The 18,618-nt window shown below is 37.0% G+C and overlaps 1 protein-coding gene across 13 annotated transcripts in view; it reads right to left on the bottom strand.

Annotated features, from left to right (window-relative positions):
- LOC143725943 (uncharacterized) overlaps nt 1-18,618 on the bottom strand; it is an 82,722-nt gene that overhangs the window by 34,093 nt on the left and 30,011 nt on the right. For 5 of the 13 annotated variants that reach the window (XM_077218824.1, XM_077218835.1, XM_077218845.1 and 2 more), the window contains exons 3-6: nt 9,410-9,493; nt 8,325-8,411; nt 5,665-6,015; nt 3,022-4,221 (exon numbers count right to left, since the gene is read on the bottom strand). In XM_077218824.1, coding sequence (XP_077074939.1) covers nt 3,022-4,221; nt 5,665-6,015; nt 8,325-8,411; nt 9,410-9,493 — 1,722 coding nt within the window. The remainder of the gene's footprint in view (nt 1-3,021; nt 4,222-5,664; nt 6,016-8,324; nt 8,412-9,409; nt 9,494-18,618) is intronic. The other 8 variants (XM_077218904.1, XM_077218912.1, XM_077218920.1 and 5 more) reach the window with 2 other exon arrangements.

The raw sequence follows: 18,618 nt of genomic DNA, 5'->3' as shown, positions 1-18,618 counted from the left end.
TAATTAGATTATGCACCGTTTGTCCATGTTAACAAACAATTTCAAAAAACTTGTAATACATTTTTTGTTTGTCTTGATGCAAGTAATCAACTCAGTAATTTTCATGGTGATATTTAAAGGTTAAATTTTTTACCCTGTTCACGTGAGAAAAATAACGAATAGTGCTCCATAATCGTCTATTCATATGAAGAGCCAAATTTCCAAGTAAATCTCTATATAACATAAACTAGCATCCAAAGCACACAAGATTTAGCAGACACAGAAAAAACCAAACCAAACTGTTTATTTTTTTTTCATAACAAGCGTCTGTCTGAACAAAAGGAGAGCTGGGTCTGTGTTGTAAGTGTGTTAACACTCCACCATTCATAACAACATCACAATCAAGACCGTCTCACGGATTCACAAGAGACACCAAACACATCACGACCCAAAACAATCAGTGCCATTCAGAGATGTTCAAAGGATGTACTCAAGGCTAAGAAATGTCCTCTCTCTCTCTCTATAAATATATATATAGATATAGATGTATAACAAACACCAAGCAGAGAGTTACTGCAGGCAACCTAACATGGAATAATAGAATTCACTTTAATGTGATTTTTGGCAATGACAATTTTCTTATTTTCAGCTCATAGTACAACACGCACGCATATTATGGGACACTGTCATTAATTTGCATGTTGGAAAGTCTGACACCAAACGCTGATGTCCTGTCTCCTGGAGTGTATAAGTAGCTCCCTCAGTGACAGAGTCCCTCCCCGCTGGAGAAAGAGCCGAAAATTACAGAGAACTAAAAGAGACAGCTGTGTCAGACGCGCCCAAATACACACACACACACACACACACACACACACACACACACACACACACACACACACACACACACACACACACACACACACTCTAATAAAGGAGCTACACACACAGAATCTAAAACCAGCAATCGGCCATTTTAAGACATACTATACTGTATTTTCTGCAGTTGCGTAGCTTATGCTATGCTGAAGTTGATCAAGTCAACATGTAAACATTCACAACCCAGTTTCCTTCAGCAATGTGATGCATTTCAGAGTGAAGACAGCCTAAAACAAGATATAAGAAAGCAAACTGTAGGTCTGAATTTGCATACTTCTGCACTATGCTATTCTTCACACTGAAGACTCCAAAAACAAGAAGTGCACTTTAAATACACAGTTGATGCACTTAATTAACCGTAAAAAACGAGGTGTGGAATGTTGGAGACTTCATGCACTCGACTGTCGCAGCTTTAATTATAAAATTCAGATACTATACTAATCAATCTTTTAGAATATGATGAAAAATATGATGATTCGTATAGGAGGGACACCCATCCTAATATTTAAAAGATAGCTGAATATTTTATGTAAAAAGACCCAATTAATACTGTGAAAAAATGTATATAATGAATGTGTAAACTATTTAGTTTCTATTAGCATACTTCATTGCGTTTTTAACTAAGATGCACTTTATACCTGCATTTTTAAAAAAAAATAAAAATACATTTTAATCAAAGTATGGATATAGACCTACTATTATTTATTTATTTAAATAAAATTTCATTTATTTTAATAATTTTATTTTATTTAATCTTATTTTTATTTACTTGTTTTTACGTTTAACACTGATTTTCTTATATATTTTTCAAATGAAATTTTGTTTATTTTAATCAAATGCATTAATTTATTATTGATTTTACTTAAATAAAATTGTTTTTTGTTTTTAAACAAAATTAAAAAAACATTTTTTAGTTAATTGGATCAATCTTATTTTTATTTATTTTAAAAATGTAATCATGCTTTTCCTCCTAATTTCTCCACGGACCCCCAGAAGTCCCTTGTGGCCCCCTAGGGGTCCCCAGAACCCAGTTTGAAAACCACTGCACTACACGGATGAGTATAATAGTGTAAAAGTGCATAGTTTATAAGTGAACAGTGTATAGTGCGTCATTTGGGACAAAACTTGAGTCTTTCTCCTGCTGTTCATGACTGTGAGTGAACAGCGATGCCTTCTGGGATTATGACAATATTCTATTTAAATACAACACTTGCGTTTCTAGTTTACATTTAAGAACATAAATGCTTTAATGAAAACAGGCTAGATTATGGAGATACAAGGACTTTTTGTACCACATACCGATTCACAGATTAATTTAGTGTGGATGATACAAACTAGTTCAGTCATTTAAGTTACAAATTACAAAAAAAGTTGTACCTGAAATAAAAATAGTAATAAAAAAGTTGAAGTAATAAAATTAGTAAAAATTAAAAAAGTTGCAAATCGCTGTTGCAGGTCCACTAACCACATATCACCTACATCTGGTTATGAGACTGCTACAGTAATTATAGAGCAAGTTATGAATGAAAAGTAGAGGATGTTACACAACATGCTTTTTTCACAACATAAAGAGATAAGAAAGCAATAAGTAAATGTTGACTTACCTAATTGGCGTGTTGAAACAGATGATGTCGGGGAACATAGAGGAGAAATAAATAAAAAGAACATCACTTACGACTGTATTACACTTTGTATACATGCATGAATAGACAAGGGTGGTACATATTCACACTAAAAGAGTGCTAGAAGAGAAATGGGTGGTGGAAACCGAGAGATAAGATTGTCACTGTTAGGTGTCACCAATGGTAGTACAAGAAACAAATCACAACAGCAGAGTGGAGATGCAAAAATTGTGAGGGAACAACAACACCTCCTCGAATAACTGCAAACCAAAGAGTTTTGATTAGTATAGTACACCCTGGATCACAAGGTTAATTGGGGTGGAGGGGATTCTTTCTTGTTTGCACAAAGTCGGTCATTCATTGTGGAAGAAACACCCAAGCAAAACCACACCAACCCGCTTTAAACGAATCCTAACCATTGAGTCCAGCTGACGGGGTGACATGTTAGTTATTGGGGTGTGCAGTTTAATCACTCAAGCCCAGGCTTGGAATCCACACAGCCATGCATTAAGTGGATCCAGTTCCCAAAACGTCCACAACAAACCTTCCAATGTGAAGGGGAGTCCTCCGGCTTGCTCCCGAGGTTCTGCAAAACTAGGGAAGAATGGTGGAGCGGCCGGATTCAAACCGGAAATCTGTGGAGACGGCAACTTTGCATCAGGGGAAGTTGGACTTTTTGATGAAGATGAACTGGACTTCTTGCCTTGTTTGGTTTTTGGTTCCTTTGGAGATTTGCTCTTTGGTGAAGGAACTGGGACTTGGGTCTCAAATGCAACATCTTCCAGATCAAAAGGTTGATTGTGGTTATTAAGAGACCACGCAGGTCCAGATGGAGAAAATGGAGGCGCTGAGATTAGCGCTTCCATCGGTGGTACAAAACAAGTGCTTCCAGGGGTGGATGCTTGCGGTTCCTTCACTAGGGAGTCTTGGGTGGCCTTGGAAGGGGTGTAGGGGTGTTCCTGTCCAAACAACGCCTCCTCAAATGGTCCTTCAGGAGAAGTTTGAGCATCATTGAGAAGAGAATCAGCTTTTCCCAGAGGTGATGGAAGGGTGAAATCATCTTCCGTGTCCATGATTATATCATGGAGTCCAGATGACGAGGATAAGGGGTGTTGATCGGGGGCTCGACCGGGAGACTTTAGGGAGATCATTGCAGGAGTTGTGGATGGTGGGGAAGTAGCTGTGAGAGACAGAAGATCTTGGGTAAGAGACAGAGGAATGAGACTCCCATCTGTGTAGTCCTCAGAAAACATCACGAGACCACTGTCAACTCCAAGGGGTGATTGAGTAAAATCGGTTGCGAACTCTTGCGGCACAGAGGCCGAAGAAGGGACGAAGGGTTCGGCATGGATCGCCCATTCCTCTGGGATCTTCTTTCGGCTTTTTGGCTTCTTGGCCCTCCCACCAATGCGCCCGACGTCTTCCCAGCCTCCATCTTCTTTGGATTGATGGAGGCTCTCGGATAAAGCACTTTCGCTTTGCATTTCCGCGTGGAAGTCGTAAACCTCGTCCCTGGGTCTCCGTTTTTTCTTCTTCTTTTCCTTCTTACGGTCAGATCCTTCTCCTTCCCTCTCCTCGGCATCTCCCACACTTCTATCTCTCGGGGACCACTGAGGATCGGTCGTATCACTCTGGCTTTCTACCAGGTGACTTGCATGGCGACTGATAATGGTGGAAACGCTGGGTGTGAAGGGCAGGTCAGAAGGAATGCCGGCCTCATCGGACCAGTGATCACCAAAGACACCTCATATACAGAGAAGAAAGGAAATTAGAGTAGCACTAACTCCCTTTTTAAAGCATTCGCTAAATTCTCAAATCACGCCTCACACTCCCAGACAGATGTATATATGATATTCCCTGCAACCTGGGAAGATCTAAATCAGATAATTTAACCCTCTTTTGAGATAGTTGCAGCCCTGGATGCTGACTGCTCTGAAATACACAATGTAGTCAAAACTATTATATGAAACACATTGCCTAATTTAACTTCTATAATAAAGCAGTTAATTAAAGGATGTGACATGAAAAGTTAAAATTTTTCAAAATTAAGGTGCTGAAATAAGGAGGTTTCATGGCACTTTAAGATAAAGAAACTGTAACTTATGTAATATATTGATGAAGCATGTAAACAGTGCTAAAAAAAATGCCTTATTTTCTATTTAAAATATCTAAAAATCTGCCAGGGTAGTAATATTATTCAAAATACAATCTAAGAAAGCAAGTCTTATTAAACTTATGCAAATGTAAATTTTCAAGTAAAATATTGTTTGAATTATTATGTTTTTACTGAAAAATAGTCCTTCCTTTCTTGCAGAAGATGTGCACAAAGCAGACTGAGCAACTGAGGTCAAGCATAACTTATTTGTGTACAAGGTCTGGTTTCCTCTATAAGAAATAACGAGCAGAAATAATGATTTGTCGGGCAAATCCCATTTGGGGATTTGTGAGACGACTCCTCGTATACTAAATGACAGGACACTAAATGACATGCCTGACTGACCAAGATATCTTTGTATTGGAAGATAAGGTCTATAGCCTAAGGTGTTTTGTGTGAGACGAATACAAATATTACATTTGCTAATAAAGTATGCTCATGTCATCATCAAATCGAGTCAGAATTTTTCCAACTGGGTGATTTTAACGCTCAAGCACTTGATAGCTGACTTGTGCATGAGTTAATGTGACTCTACAGGTCTGACCCTCTATCTATCAGGTGTCTAACAATGTTTGCACATCAACAACCATCCATGAGCATCAAACCAGGCAGATTATCATTCTGGAGCTTGATTTTTACCAGCGAGGTGAATCTAGGTCTCAGCTGCACTGCACTAACCCTATACAGCTGAGAAACCCTTAAAGGCCCCTGGGATACCACAAACCATGGATTTGACTAGCTTTGGCAACTGATAATGTAACTCCGCTTTGCACTAGTTATAGTGCCCCCTATAGGCAGCAATAGTTTTAATTACTAATGGATTAGAAATTTGCTCCACAGGGGCTCCTGCAGGAATCCCATAATCCCTAATACAAAACACATGGGAAGTACATGAGGGAAATTGACTAAATATTAAGGGCATGAGCAGCATTTAAAGATGATTTGTCACGCTATATATACAGTACTGCCTCATAGAAAGATACTCAGTAACATTGAAAAACGCTCAACATCATGGTATTTCTGTGTACATACCTGCAGATGTCTCCAATGGGCTCTTGGGTGTCATTGCTGCCAGGGGTTCAGCTGGTATTTTGGGGGGTTCAGATAGTATTTTGGGGGGTTCAGATGGTATTTTGAGTGGTTCAGATGCCAATTTGAGGGGTTCAGCTGGTATTTTGGGGGGTTCAGCTGATATTTGGAGGGGTTCAGATGGTATTTTGAGGGGTTCAGATGGTATTTTGAGGGGTTCAGATGGTATTTTGCGGGCTTCAGGGGCCTGAGCATCTGGTGAACCCTGTGGTTCGGCCACACCAGACGGTCTTTCTGTCTGGAGAGGAGCAGCACCTGTGATCACCGCAGACACTGTGCTAGGCTGAGAGAAACCTATGGAAAATTACAGAAATTCAGAGAAAAAGTCAAATACATGACATATTTATTTAAATACACTGTGTACTTGTGGTTTTAAACCATTAAGCTTATTCATTTTCTAGAATGTGAGGTTTTGATAATAATAATAATGATGATGATAATAATCTAATATTAGCAGTAGTACTATAGTATTAGTATTTATAATAATTATTAATAAAGAATAATATTTTATTACTTGTAGTAGTTGTATTTATAATATAAGTTATTAATTTATTATTTAAATAACATACTACTACTACTGTTAATAATAATAAATTAAGATTACACTATTAAAACATGTTCAACTTATTAAATAAATACTTGACAGCTATATATTTCTCCCCTACATGAGTAATGAGAGCTGTTGTGGAAAATGTACTTATTTGTTATGAAAAATAATATTAGAATAAGAGCTGCGCAGTTCTGGATAAATTAAGAATCAGATAAAATGCCTACACTACATTTAATTAAACCTTTTATGCTTCATTTAGACCAGTTTCTTAAGATTCCCCTGTAATTTCAACGGTTTTCCATTATCAGCTGAGATGCGGATGCATCTGTAACACACTGTCTATGATAAAATCATGTATATACATGCACGTTTATCAGATCAGACACGTGTATGTTCCTGTATTACATCAGGTATGACAGAAACAGTGAGGTATGTACCAGATGGTGAAATCCACCGTTAGACACGATCAGTGTCGCATCTGAGCTGATTTCTGATGCGAGCGTGACTCATTATCTCCCAAGAGCCCCTATAAACCAGCGCTAATATCAGCTATTGTCTTTCTAGGGAAAAACAGGGCTGTTCATTTACCCCACTAATGAATTCACGCTCATTATCATTACTAGCATTACTTCTAATGCGGCCCATTAGAGTGCAGAATAAAAGCTCCAGGTTATCAAATCTTCATTTCTCAGCATGACCAGAGATGGAGTTTCTGTCTGTGACTTTCAACATCAACATGATGTTGCCACACAATGACGCCATGAACTTATTAAAGTTTCCCAACATCTATAACCAATATAACTAGTAGGCCTGTAGACTGTAGATGTATATCACATTCAAAACAGGAATTACAGAAGGGGTAGATCTTTATTAAACGAGGCCAGGGGTAATTAGAGGTGTTGTTTTGCCGGACGCACAATTTTAGTAAACCTAATTAATGGCCGGAGAGAGATTCAACAAGATGACACTGAACAAATAAAAGCGTATAATTAACGAGCGGCCCAGCCTCAAGCAACAAGCACTGAAAAAGCAGCTAAATCACATTAGAATAATGATTTTCAAAGCTCTATATATACACATCTCAAAACTCAATTAGTAAAGATGCAGTCAAACTATTTGCCATTTGTTGTTATATATATATATTAAAAGCTTGATTCTGGATGTTATTCACTGCCATTATACTAAAGAGCGCAAGGAGAATTTTTTTTTTTAATTCTTCTTTTGTGGTCCATAAAAGAAAGTAGGGTATACGGCAATAGAACAACACTATGGTAAGTAAATAATGACTTAAAAAGCTTCACACTTTTTCCAGCACTTCAAAGCTCTAAATACTACCCTAACTTAAATGTTATTTTTAATGCGATACCCACGAACATTTTTCGTTCATTCTTCAAAAATTGTCCCCATTTGTAAAACTAAAAGTTGCAAGATGTAGGAAAATTGACACTTGGTGGCAAACAAACACTTATGTAAAAAACAAAAATAAAACTATAGGCAGTAGATGGCGGCAGAGGAGCAATTATTGGCTTATTAGCCATTTTCACTCCAGAATATGTTTTTAACAAGTTTTGCTTTTGAATTTATACTTAGAGATTATGAAATATCAAATTATCAAGAAATCAAATTCTGTCAAAGTTTGGCACCTTTTTCGTACTGAAGTATCAAGCTGTTGGTCAGTCAAGCATAGTACTATAGAAGAACAATGGTATATTTAATAAGAGTAGAATATTTATAGGGAATTTATTTGGGGTTTTTGCTTATAAGTTATATTTGCTTATAACTTATAAGTCTGCATCTCAACTCAAGCTCAACACTTATCTCTCAAATGTGCATTTCCAAGAAACAAACGTATTATTATTAGTAATTTTACGATTTAATTACCTTTATGATTAAAAATCCAACCAGCGCTACCAAATCAGTAAGTTCTACAGATGTTTTTTCTTTTACACTGAATTTATAAAACAATTCTGGAAAATTACAAACTATGAATATGACTATGATTATTTAGTTTTTTTGTCTCTCCTTATGAAGTGAGTTCAGTGAAAGTGGTCACCTGAGAACGGTCCCATCGGGGTGCTGTCCATCATCTGCGGGGGGCTTGACTGTGAGCCCCACTGATCAGGAAAACCAGACATCGCGCCTAGAAAACAACAGAGAGAGAGAGACTATAAACAACAGAGAGAGAGAGACTATAAACAACAGAGAGAGAGAGAGAGAGATGATAAACAACAGGGCGTGTCGTACAAGTGTGCAGATGCTGAGCTGCATTTCAATGAGAGGAGAAAAGTGACGAGTGTTTTGTAAGAGGCTTTACAGAGAGACAGAAAACAAGCTGTCACAATCAGCTGGTTATTACTAGTGAAAGGAAACCGCCAGATGTAAATGTTCATGTGTCGTTTATCAAAAGATCACAGCAACTGCAATGACACATCACATTATAAACCTCCTTAAACAGCGTCTGTGCTGCAGTCGTGACAATTGACTTTACCAATAGATCAGACTCCATAAAACGGGTGAACAAAATGACCAGACCACATTTTTTTTTGCAAGAGGCCCCTAGCAACCAATCAGAGCACCCTGTATAATAAATATACACACTAAATATGATTTTAGTAAGAAATAGTATCAGTCATTTCTCATTCTGTTCACTGATTGTCTGCAAACATTAAAACTGCAAACACATTCTTCATCTGGCAGTCGCTAATCTAATATGCGGTCTTTAAACTATTTTTGGGAGTGAATTTCATTTGGAAAGAAAGTTATATTACTAGACTGATAGAATGAGCACTTCTGAGGAAGAACTGAACATCGGATTCACCAACGTTTACGAGCTTAATGTCATCAAAAGGGTTTTATTCAAGGCCTTAAGCAGAAGGAAAACTAGATATCCAGCAGCAAAAACACATGCACATTAAATAACATGCAATCTGTACTAGGTCACATATTATTGCTGTATACTTTATTTCACAAGCTAAAACCAGCCTTAAAATGTTACATATAACAAAACTAACTTGTTTTGGCCAGTTTACATCAGCCAGACGGTCTCTTGCTGTCTAACTGGGCGAATCTTCAGCAGAATAGTCTGCATTGTGAACTAAACCTTATTAAGTAACTAAGTAAAGCCGAAACTGAACTCACCTGATAGAAAGTCTGTCCCGAACGTCTGCTGGTCAGTCTGATGTGGCCGTGTCTCTTTCCACGACGTCAGCGGATTCACGGTGCCTGTAAAACAGACAGATAATGATACTTCTGTAGATTAAAGACTGTAAATCCGTGCCTTCAACTCACCTGGCCCATTTCAAACACACAACACAGACAATCATGCATAACACGCAGAGTTCACGTCTCTGACCGGCACGCTGTGAGCTCATGGTCCCGACTGGATGATCCGAAGTGGCGGTTCTGGACGAGACACCCTGCCATAAACCCAGAGGCTCAGAGCGGGTGACGCTGAAAAGACGTGACAGGACCGAGGCAAAGTCACGGCGGCACTGTGGGCAACACGGACCCGGCCCGGACCTCAGGGTGCGATGCGGGCTCCGGGTTAGAGAGGGTTCAGTTCGGCTCACACACTGTCTGTGCTCTCCAGCCAAAATCAAGTCTCTTGTGTGAGATTTGCCTCAATATCAGAACGGATGACATTAGCATTGAATCTGTATGTTAACTCTTTCCCCGCCAGCGTTTTTTTTTGAAAAAGTTGCCAACGCGCACCAGCATTTTCGGATTATTTTCACAAAAAAAATGCATGCATGGCCCCCAGAATGTGTTTTTTTTAATAAATAACTGAACATGCAATATATCAACAACAACAACAAAAAAATGTTATTCTAGCTTCATGCATTCTTTTTTTAAATCAATAATTGAATATGGGTAAGTTTCATTAAAAAAAGCAACATTTTGAGCAAAAAGCTGAGAAAATGACGTTTTGTCAGAGACTATGTCTGGAAGGGATTCAGAATGATGATCTAAACACACATGGAAAGGAGGGTTCAGTTCGGTTCACACACTGTCTGTGCTCTCCAGCCAAAATCAAGTCTCTTGAGTGAGATTTGCTTCAATATCAGCTCGGATGATATGAGGCATTGAATCTGTAACTTAACTCTTTCCCCGCCAGCGTTTAAAAAAAAGTTGCTAGCCACTTCCAGCATTTTTTCACAAAAATGTCATGCATGGCATGAAAATAATATTTTCATGCACACACTGGCCCTCATTTATCAAAAGTGCGTACACCAAATTTCCAGCGTACACCTGGCGTACGCAAGGGACCGCGCTCGCGCCTACATGTCATGACTCATGATTATATTGTCTGCTATTTGCTTTATTATTTTATTGGTTGATGAAAAAAATATTAAAATTAAGATACAATTTATACAAAACGAAATTCACTTTAAAGAAAGGCTTTCTACAAAACAAAACTTAATTAAGTGGCCAAAATCATGTCTGAGCATGTCTACCGATATATTGCGCATCCTATCTTAGCCTATGTTCACTTTTCATAATCAACATAGATGGGTAAAAAATAACATTATTATTTTTTTAACAAATATGAAACTAAATGCACTTAGTTAATGGCTACAACACGTAGCCTAATAGTAGGCCTGAATATTGTTATTACTTTACTATTAGCCTAAATGTGTTACTAAATGATGTGAATGTATTTTTAACATTGTTGTATTTAAGGACTGTATTTGTGTGTTATTTTTAAATTATTTGTTTTATGTGGTGGACAATATTGGAACGTGACATTGGAAATATTTATTTTATTTTTACTATTTAATTTATTTTACTATTTATTTTGTTTGGCTTTTATTTATTTCATGCAGTTGCACTTACTTAATTTATATTAATTTATAGTATGAGTCCCTGATTATATGTTGCATGTTCTCTTGTTGTTTTTGTTGCTGTTTTTTTAGACAAAAAATGGATGGATTTATAGCGTTTTGAAGAAAAAAATACAATTAACTTTGAATTTATCATCAACAATATTGTTGTTTGATTTAATAATAATTTTTCATGATGGTGATGGTCTCGATCTCCAGAGAAGTGTCTCCTCTTTGCCGTCTTCCGTGTGTCCATGGCGTAAAATGAGGGCGTGGGGGAAGCGGATACTTGAATATATAGGGGCGTGTTATTCTAATGACGATCGTTTTCAGCCGCGGCATTTATCAAGGGCAGGTATTGCGTACACCTGGATTTCAAAGGTACGCACAGCTTCATAAATCAGGCGCTGAGAGGAGTGTAAGCATAATCTTACGCCAACATATACGCCCCTTTCTACGCAAGAATGATAAATGAGGGCCAATGAGTGGATATATTGCAATATACATGAAATATATCAAAAGAAAGAACAGAGCTTCTGTTTGTCTGTTGTCAATGCAACGCAATAAAAGGAAGATGTTGATTGCCTCTTTGAACTGACGTCAGACATGGATGGAGCGCGCATTTTCATCTGTTCATCTGGACTTTCATCATGCACGTTTGCTGGTGAGTAGTAGTACATTTTGGTCTGAAACAGCGAATACGTCATAACACATAGATAAATGAGATGTATAAGATTTAGTCAGTAAAACTATATGTAAGTTTAGGCTGTGTTTACATGTTAACGTTCCCCATCGTGTTGTATCGATCAGTCGCAACCGACACTTTTATAAGTTAGTTCTGATACGACATGCTCTTTGGGATCGTCACATTTAAAATCTAATGCTTAACCTTTTTTGATCAATAATTCTCATTTAACAAATGAACGAAAATGTCGTCTGTTGTGTAAAACGATATCTTTTTTTGATGGTGTTTTTGCATCTTGGCGGTTTGCCATAAATGTTCAACATGGCTTAAATACAGCGCAACTTCATCATTAACCTTTTAGAATCTTTTTATAATTTCTTTGCGAGTGAAGTATTAAACAAATGAAAATTCGACTGCCCGCAAGAAATACTAGCCCATGTAGTTATGTAACATTAGTCTAGCCAAAGAAATGCAACCTCGTGCTCATCAGCGTGGTGTTAGCTAGTACATTTCAGTTAATGCGAGTCTAGTGTATCATGACATGCTAAATAAATGATGGGATAGCTAGATAGTATTTTTTTATTTTGGATATAAATTTTGTAGATAACAGATCAAAAAAGATTTTTATTTGTTATGTAAAAAGCAATCTAATTTTTTTGTTACTCTGCAGATTCAAGTTCAAAGCAAGGCTAATCAAGATGATCTGGAATGGACAATTTAGACAACATACCCCAGGCCATGTGTCTTCTTTTTGGTTTAATCTACGCACTGCACCTAGACTACCCAAAGTGCATGGGCAACACCTTTCTTTTCATTCAGCAAGTTTTGCTAGGTTTAGGAAAGTAGGAGTTGAAGGGCAAGATTCTCGCTCTTACAAATCAGCTTACCATGTAAACAGGTAAATGCATTTTTCTTCTGGTTCTCTTTCAGAATCGTTAGATAAAAAACGTTCCCTTTCATTGAACTATGCCTTAGGGTTGGACAAATGTTCATGTTCCTTAATACAGTATAACACCGTGCTTGTTAAATATTTTGAAAAGTTTTAAAATACTGTTTTAAAGATTTAAAATTTGGTAATTGGCACTTAAGATATTTCTTTGTTTTTGTCAGTCTTTGAAAACTGATTTTGATAAGTGAATTCAAATAAATTGTAAGTTCAAAAAAATTATTGTTATCCTTTGTCCTTATTTGTAATGCAGGTGTATCTTTTTTAAATCATTTACAGTAAATAGCTATATTTAAATTAAAGTTTTGGGTCTACTCACAACATTCATCCAGATTGTAGGTTTCACATATGTTGTATGTGCATAACTGTAAGCCTTTACAGGTTGATTGAACTTAAAAAATCTATGGAAACTCGTTGCCCTAAAAAAGTTAATTTTGTATTGTTGAAAAAACAGCATATTTTAAGTTTAATGTACCTAAAGTTTAAATTGCACTGCATTAAAAACTGTTAGTTCAGTGAACTCAAAGTTTTCATTTAAATGCATTTGAAATCTTAAGTACATTAAACTTAAAATATGTTGTTTTTTCAACAATACAAAATTAACTTTTTTAGGGCAACGAGTTTCCATAAATTTTTTAAGTTCAATCAACCTGTAAGGGCTTACAGCAGGGGTCTCCAACACGTCGCTCGCGAGCTACCAGTAGCTCGTGGCCTGATTGGAGCAAGCTCACCAAGCGTCTTTTGCGATTTTCACATATCGCGTCTTTTGCGCGCTCAAGTTCGTTATTTCAAATGTAGGAAGCTCATAATTGAAGCGACGCGCTCATTTTTTCCAGGCGCAGATGAAAAATCCATTAAATACTAAAACTTCTTTGTCATTGTGGAGAGCGCAGTGCATGGTTGCATAGCAACGACAGACGCCACGGGAAAATCGGACCGAATTTTACTATTAATAATGAAAGATAAGCTAATGTGCATTGTGAACGTCAGTAATTTATCTTTTTTGACTCATTCTTTTTATAAAAATGATTTAAAGGCTGAAATATGCGAGCTTTTTATAAATCTTTTTTTGTCAAAACTTTATTTGAACTTGTAGGCTACATGTTAGTAGATAACATGTCGCAAGACACTCCTTTAAAATCTGGCCATCATTTTCAATGTTGTTATTTTGTTTATGTAAACAAAAAGTGCAAATGAATTCTAATTATATTTGTTATTTGCTGGTTATCGACATAAACCTTGGTGAATTGATTTTATTGTGTAGTATTAGTACTTTTTGAACAGGATTCTGTGATAACTGATCATTTTGGTCACTATAATCATGAAATGAAATTTTCATGACATTTCATCTCTAGTTAAGATGCACTATAAAATCAACTATAATTATGTGTTTTTACAGTATAATATGCAAAGTACAATTTTCTTTAAAAAAATGTATCTCTGATTCTGTTCTTTTCTCTGACATTTAAGGGTGACATATATAGGCCTACAAAAACTCTTTTAGGTCTAAAACAGTTTAGATAGTTGTTAATATGAGAGTTATGAGACATTATTTAACAGATTTAAGTATTGTATTACATGAGTAGCTCTCGGCCACTATCTTTTTTAAAAAGTAGCTCTCAAATGAAAAAAGGTTGGAGACCCCTGGCTTACAGTGTATATATATATATATATATATGATTTAAAACCACATTTGAAAGTGGCTCAGAAGGGATGTGGACATATCAGATCTCATGCGGATTTGTGTTTTTACATGTCTGCTATGTTTTGTATTTTATTGTTAACGGTCATTTTCAGTAAGATTTTTTTTCCACAAAGATGTATTCAATTGATCAAAAGAGAAATTTATGATATTTTGGGTTATAAAACTGAAGATTGAGGCTGTAGAAAGGTATTTTTTGGGTTTGAACCAGTATCGTTGTGATATATATTTGGGGACAGCGATTCTGTCTCGTCCCGTTTCTGTGTCTGTGCGCGTCCAAACCTCCCATGGGCCGCACAGACCACGTCTATTTTTACGAGGACGCAGGCAGCAAACGCTCCGCATCTCATTACACATCTGTCTGTGTGACCTCACATCCACGTCTGCCACCGGATCTTATTTATACCATTCACATCCCCTGTGGACAAATGCACCAAACAAAGGGATCCGTGTCTGCATTTAATACTGTGATATTACTGTAGTATGGAGTTAGAATGGTTGCATTATTCCATATAAAAGATTGAGATTCACAAACAAATGTAAAGAGATTCACAAAAATGTATCAAATTCACAAATAAATAAAATGAGATTTGCAAATAATGTTTTTGTTATTTTTATGTTTTATGTCACAAACTCAACTCTGCCTGGCATTTATTTGTAAATCTCCTCACGCATCTGTGGATTATGACACATAGGACTGTGGCCAAGAAAACACAACTCTGTTAATGATGCATTAAAAGGTCCATGTTCTTCATTTTAATAGCATTTTTTTATTTCCGCCTTCATTAATCATGATTGACAAGGTGTTTTGCACCAGTTTTGTATCTCTTTCTGACCCTTAATAGGGATGTGCAAAATAAGCTAAAACTAATTTATATGAAGTTGGTGTTAAGGAGGACATCATTACGCTGGTTTAAGGTCATGTTCACGGATCAGATCCGATAGAAATATATGGATGTAAAGAGCAACCCTAAAACAGGATATCTGACAGATATTCATCAAATATCAGACTAAATCACATTTTATCGCATGAAACTATTATTCTTCACAAAAAGATGAAGAACTACAGATTATGCATAATAAAGGGAACATTGCTCTCAGCAGGCCGAGTGAGTCGTCGTAAATTATTGTTGAAATCGAGGTTCTGTCAGAAGCTAATACACTCCTCACGCCACCAGAATCATCCACAAAATATTAAGCTGAAGGACGGGGAAACTAAAACTAGAGGAAGAATAACAACAACAAAAACAACAAAGACAAGAAGAGGTAAAGGAAGAAAAACAAAAGATATTGACAAAAACAAGATGATGATGAACTATATGACAAGGAAAAAGATGAAGATGATGATGAAGATAATGTAAAGGAAGTATATGACAAGGCAGGGGGAGAAAATATAAATAGCAGAAGCAGATATGAAAGATGAGGAAGAAGAGAGTTAAAAAAGAAAAAAAAAGGAAAAAACAAGAAGAGAACGAGGAAGAAAATGAGGAAGAGGAAGAAGATGAGGAAGAAGAGAAATAAAAAGAACAAGAAAGAAAAAAAAATGAGACGAGGAAGAAGAAAATGAGGAAAGGGTAGAAATATGATAAGAAAGAGGAGAAAGAGGAACAATAACAACAAGATGATGACGAGGAAGTATATGACAAGGAAAAAGATGAAGATTATAATGATGATGATGAATATAAGGAAGAATATGACAAGGAAGATGAAGATGATGAGGAAGAGGAGAAATAAAAAGAACAAGACAAAAACAAAAAAACAAGATGAGGAAGAAGAAGAAGATGAAGAATAACAAAAATAACAAACAAAGCAGAAGCAGATGAGGAAGAGGAGAAAACAGAGGAAAAGGACAAAAAGAAAACGAGGAAGAAGAAAATGAGGAAAGGGAAGAAATATGCCAAGAAAGAGGAACAATAACAACAACAAAAACAAGATGAAGAACATCCATAACAAAAACGAGAGTGAGGAAGAGGAAGGTAGAGGAGGAGAAGGACGGTTTTCATGATCGGTCAAATATGGATGAAAAACAGTTTGACTTGAACAGAGCGAGGAGAGATGAAGACGAGGAGGAGTGTGTGTCCTCAGACTGACCCGTTAAACAGAGTAAAGATGAAGACGAGGAGTGTGTGTGTGTCCTCCACCACAGGAGATCTGCTGATCATCCTCAGGATTAGAGCGCTTATGTAATCATTCAAAATACATCACAAATCTCTAAAAGACCAATCTAAGAGTGAGAGCGCAGGGAAAAGCACCTCTGCAGACAGGGATTATGGGAAACGGCTCCTTCATCAGCAGAGAAACATCCTCAAAACTGACCTCAGTTCAGATTAGACTCAACAAAACCCACTAATGCAGAATTAAGAGCAGGAAGACGAGACGAGGACGCCACAGATGAAGAGCTTTACAACTACAGAAGCTGGGTCAACAGACGGACAGTAAACACACATTAAAGGCACAGTTCACCGAAAAGTGACGGTTCTGTCACCATAACGTTGTTCAAAACCTGTATGGATATATTCTTTCTTTTCAACACAAAGACGACGGAGTGAAGAATGTGGTGTTCAAACCCTTCGACTTCCAGAGTATGGAGAAAAAAATACTATGGAAGTCAATGGGGTCCGATGTTTGATTCTTCAAAATATCTTCTTTAGTGTTCGGCAGAAGAAATATGATGAGTAAATGATGACAGAATTTTGTAACATATAATATAATATACACACACTATCGCTCAAAAGTTTGGGGTCAGTCATTTATTAAATTATTGATGAATGTTTGCACTTATTTAAACTTAATCAGTAATTGCTCTCTGTTAAAAAAATATTCACATTTATAATTTAGATTATATTTGTCATACATTTATATTTTTAAATAAACATTGCAAAATATAATAAAACACTATAATATATACAGACACTACAATTATAAAAGTTTATGGTCAGGCATTTATTTGATAAAAAATGCCAGTAAATACATTTATAATGTTACAAAAGATTCTATTAAATTAACTTTCTATTCATCAAAGAATCCTGAAAAATAAAACGTACCGCCATTTCCACAAAAACATGAACTGTTTTCAACATTAATAATCATCATAAATGTTTCTTGAGCATCAAATCATCATATTATAGTGATTTCTGAATGATCATGTGACACTGAAGACTGGAGTAATGATGCCGAAAAAACTAATCTTCCTGATACACAGATAACACTGCAATACCTAGTACTCCGCAGCATTACATCCAACTAAAAGTGTGTTTGTAACCGAGAGTGTGTGTGTGTGTCGGCCACAGCTGGATCAGCTCTGGATCTCAGGAGAATCAGGAGCACATCGACTCGCATCTGCTGCCCTAAAACACACTCAAGTAGGCCAAGCCGACCCATATAGAGCTCCCGCAGGACACACACACACACACACACACACACACACTCCCCGTCCACTCGAGTCACGCCAGCGCAATGATAGAGAGCAGAGAAAAGTTCATCTCTGGAAGTACAGAGGCGAGTCAACTTACAGGGAAAGTTCATGCAAAACTTAAAATAACGTCATGATTTAGCAGCAAACACTGGTGTGTGTAAATCAACGGCCAGAACACACTCAAAGTTTTCTGTTAGAGCGGTGTCGTGTTAGCGGATGCTAAGTTAATAACTAATGATCTTTGCTCAATTAAAACTAACTTTAGCTGGACAATAACTTTTTCTAGAGCGGCTGTAAAGCCTAAACTCTGTTACTGTAATCTCTATGATCACTGTAAAGCTTTATATTGGTAAAGCGCTGTATAAATGAAGGAGACTTGACTGTGAAACATGGCGTAAAAACTTGCTTTTGACCATACAGTGATTAGCCTGGCTAAGCCCTTCTACGTACTTAAGCTCAATCTTCATTCTCCTTCAGTACTAGTCTGGGATTGTGCTGTAGTCTTTGGTTTTCTCCGATCAATTTTTACCGAGCCAATCAGCGAACAGAGGGAGTGGCTGAGACGATGGCGTTGATGTTGTGTGTTATTTTGAGTTGTAGTTCAGTAATGGCAGCGGAGAAAGATGCGAGCGAAGCCATTTGGTCCGTTGTGGCAACGCTGCCGAATATCACGACGTTAAAGCCGGAGCAAGAACAATCTTTGCTTAGTTTTGTTGGTGGCCGTGATGTTATGGCCCTCCTCCCCACGGGGGTTCGGGAAAAGTTTGGTTTTCCAGCTC

The sequence above is a fragment of the Siphateles boraxobius genome, unplaced genomic scaffold, assembly GCF_051911475.1.
Source record: "Siphateles boraxobius isolate OS27281-9 unplaced genomic scaffold, OSU_SipBor_1 12, whole genome shotgun sequence".
NCBI classification, from domain to species: Eukaryota; Metazoa; Chordata; class Actinopteri; order Cypriniformes; family Leuciscidae; genus Siphateles; species Siphateles boraxobius.
This window is presented reverse-complemented; position numbering and strand designations above follow the sequence as displayed.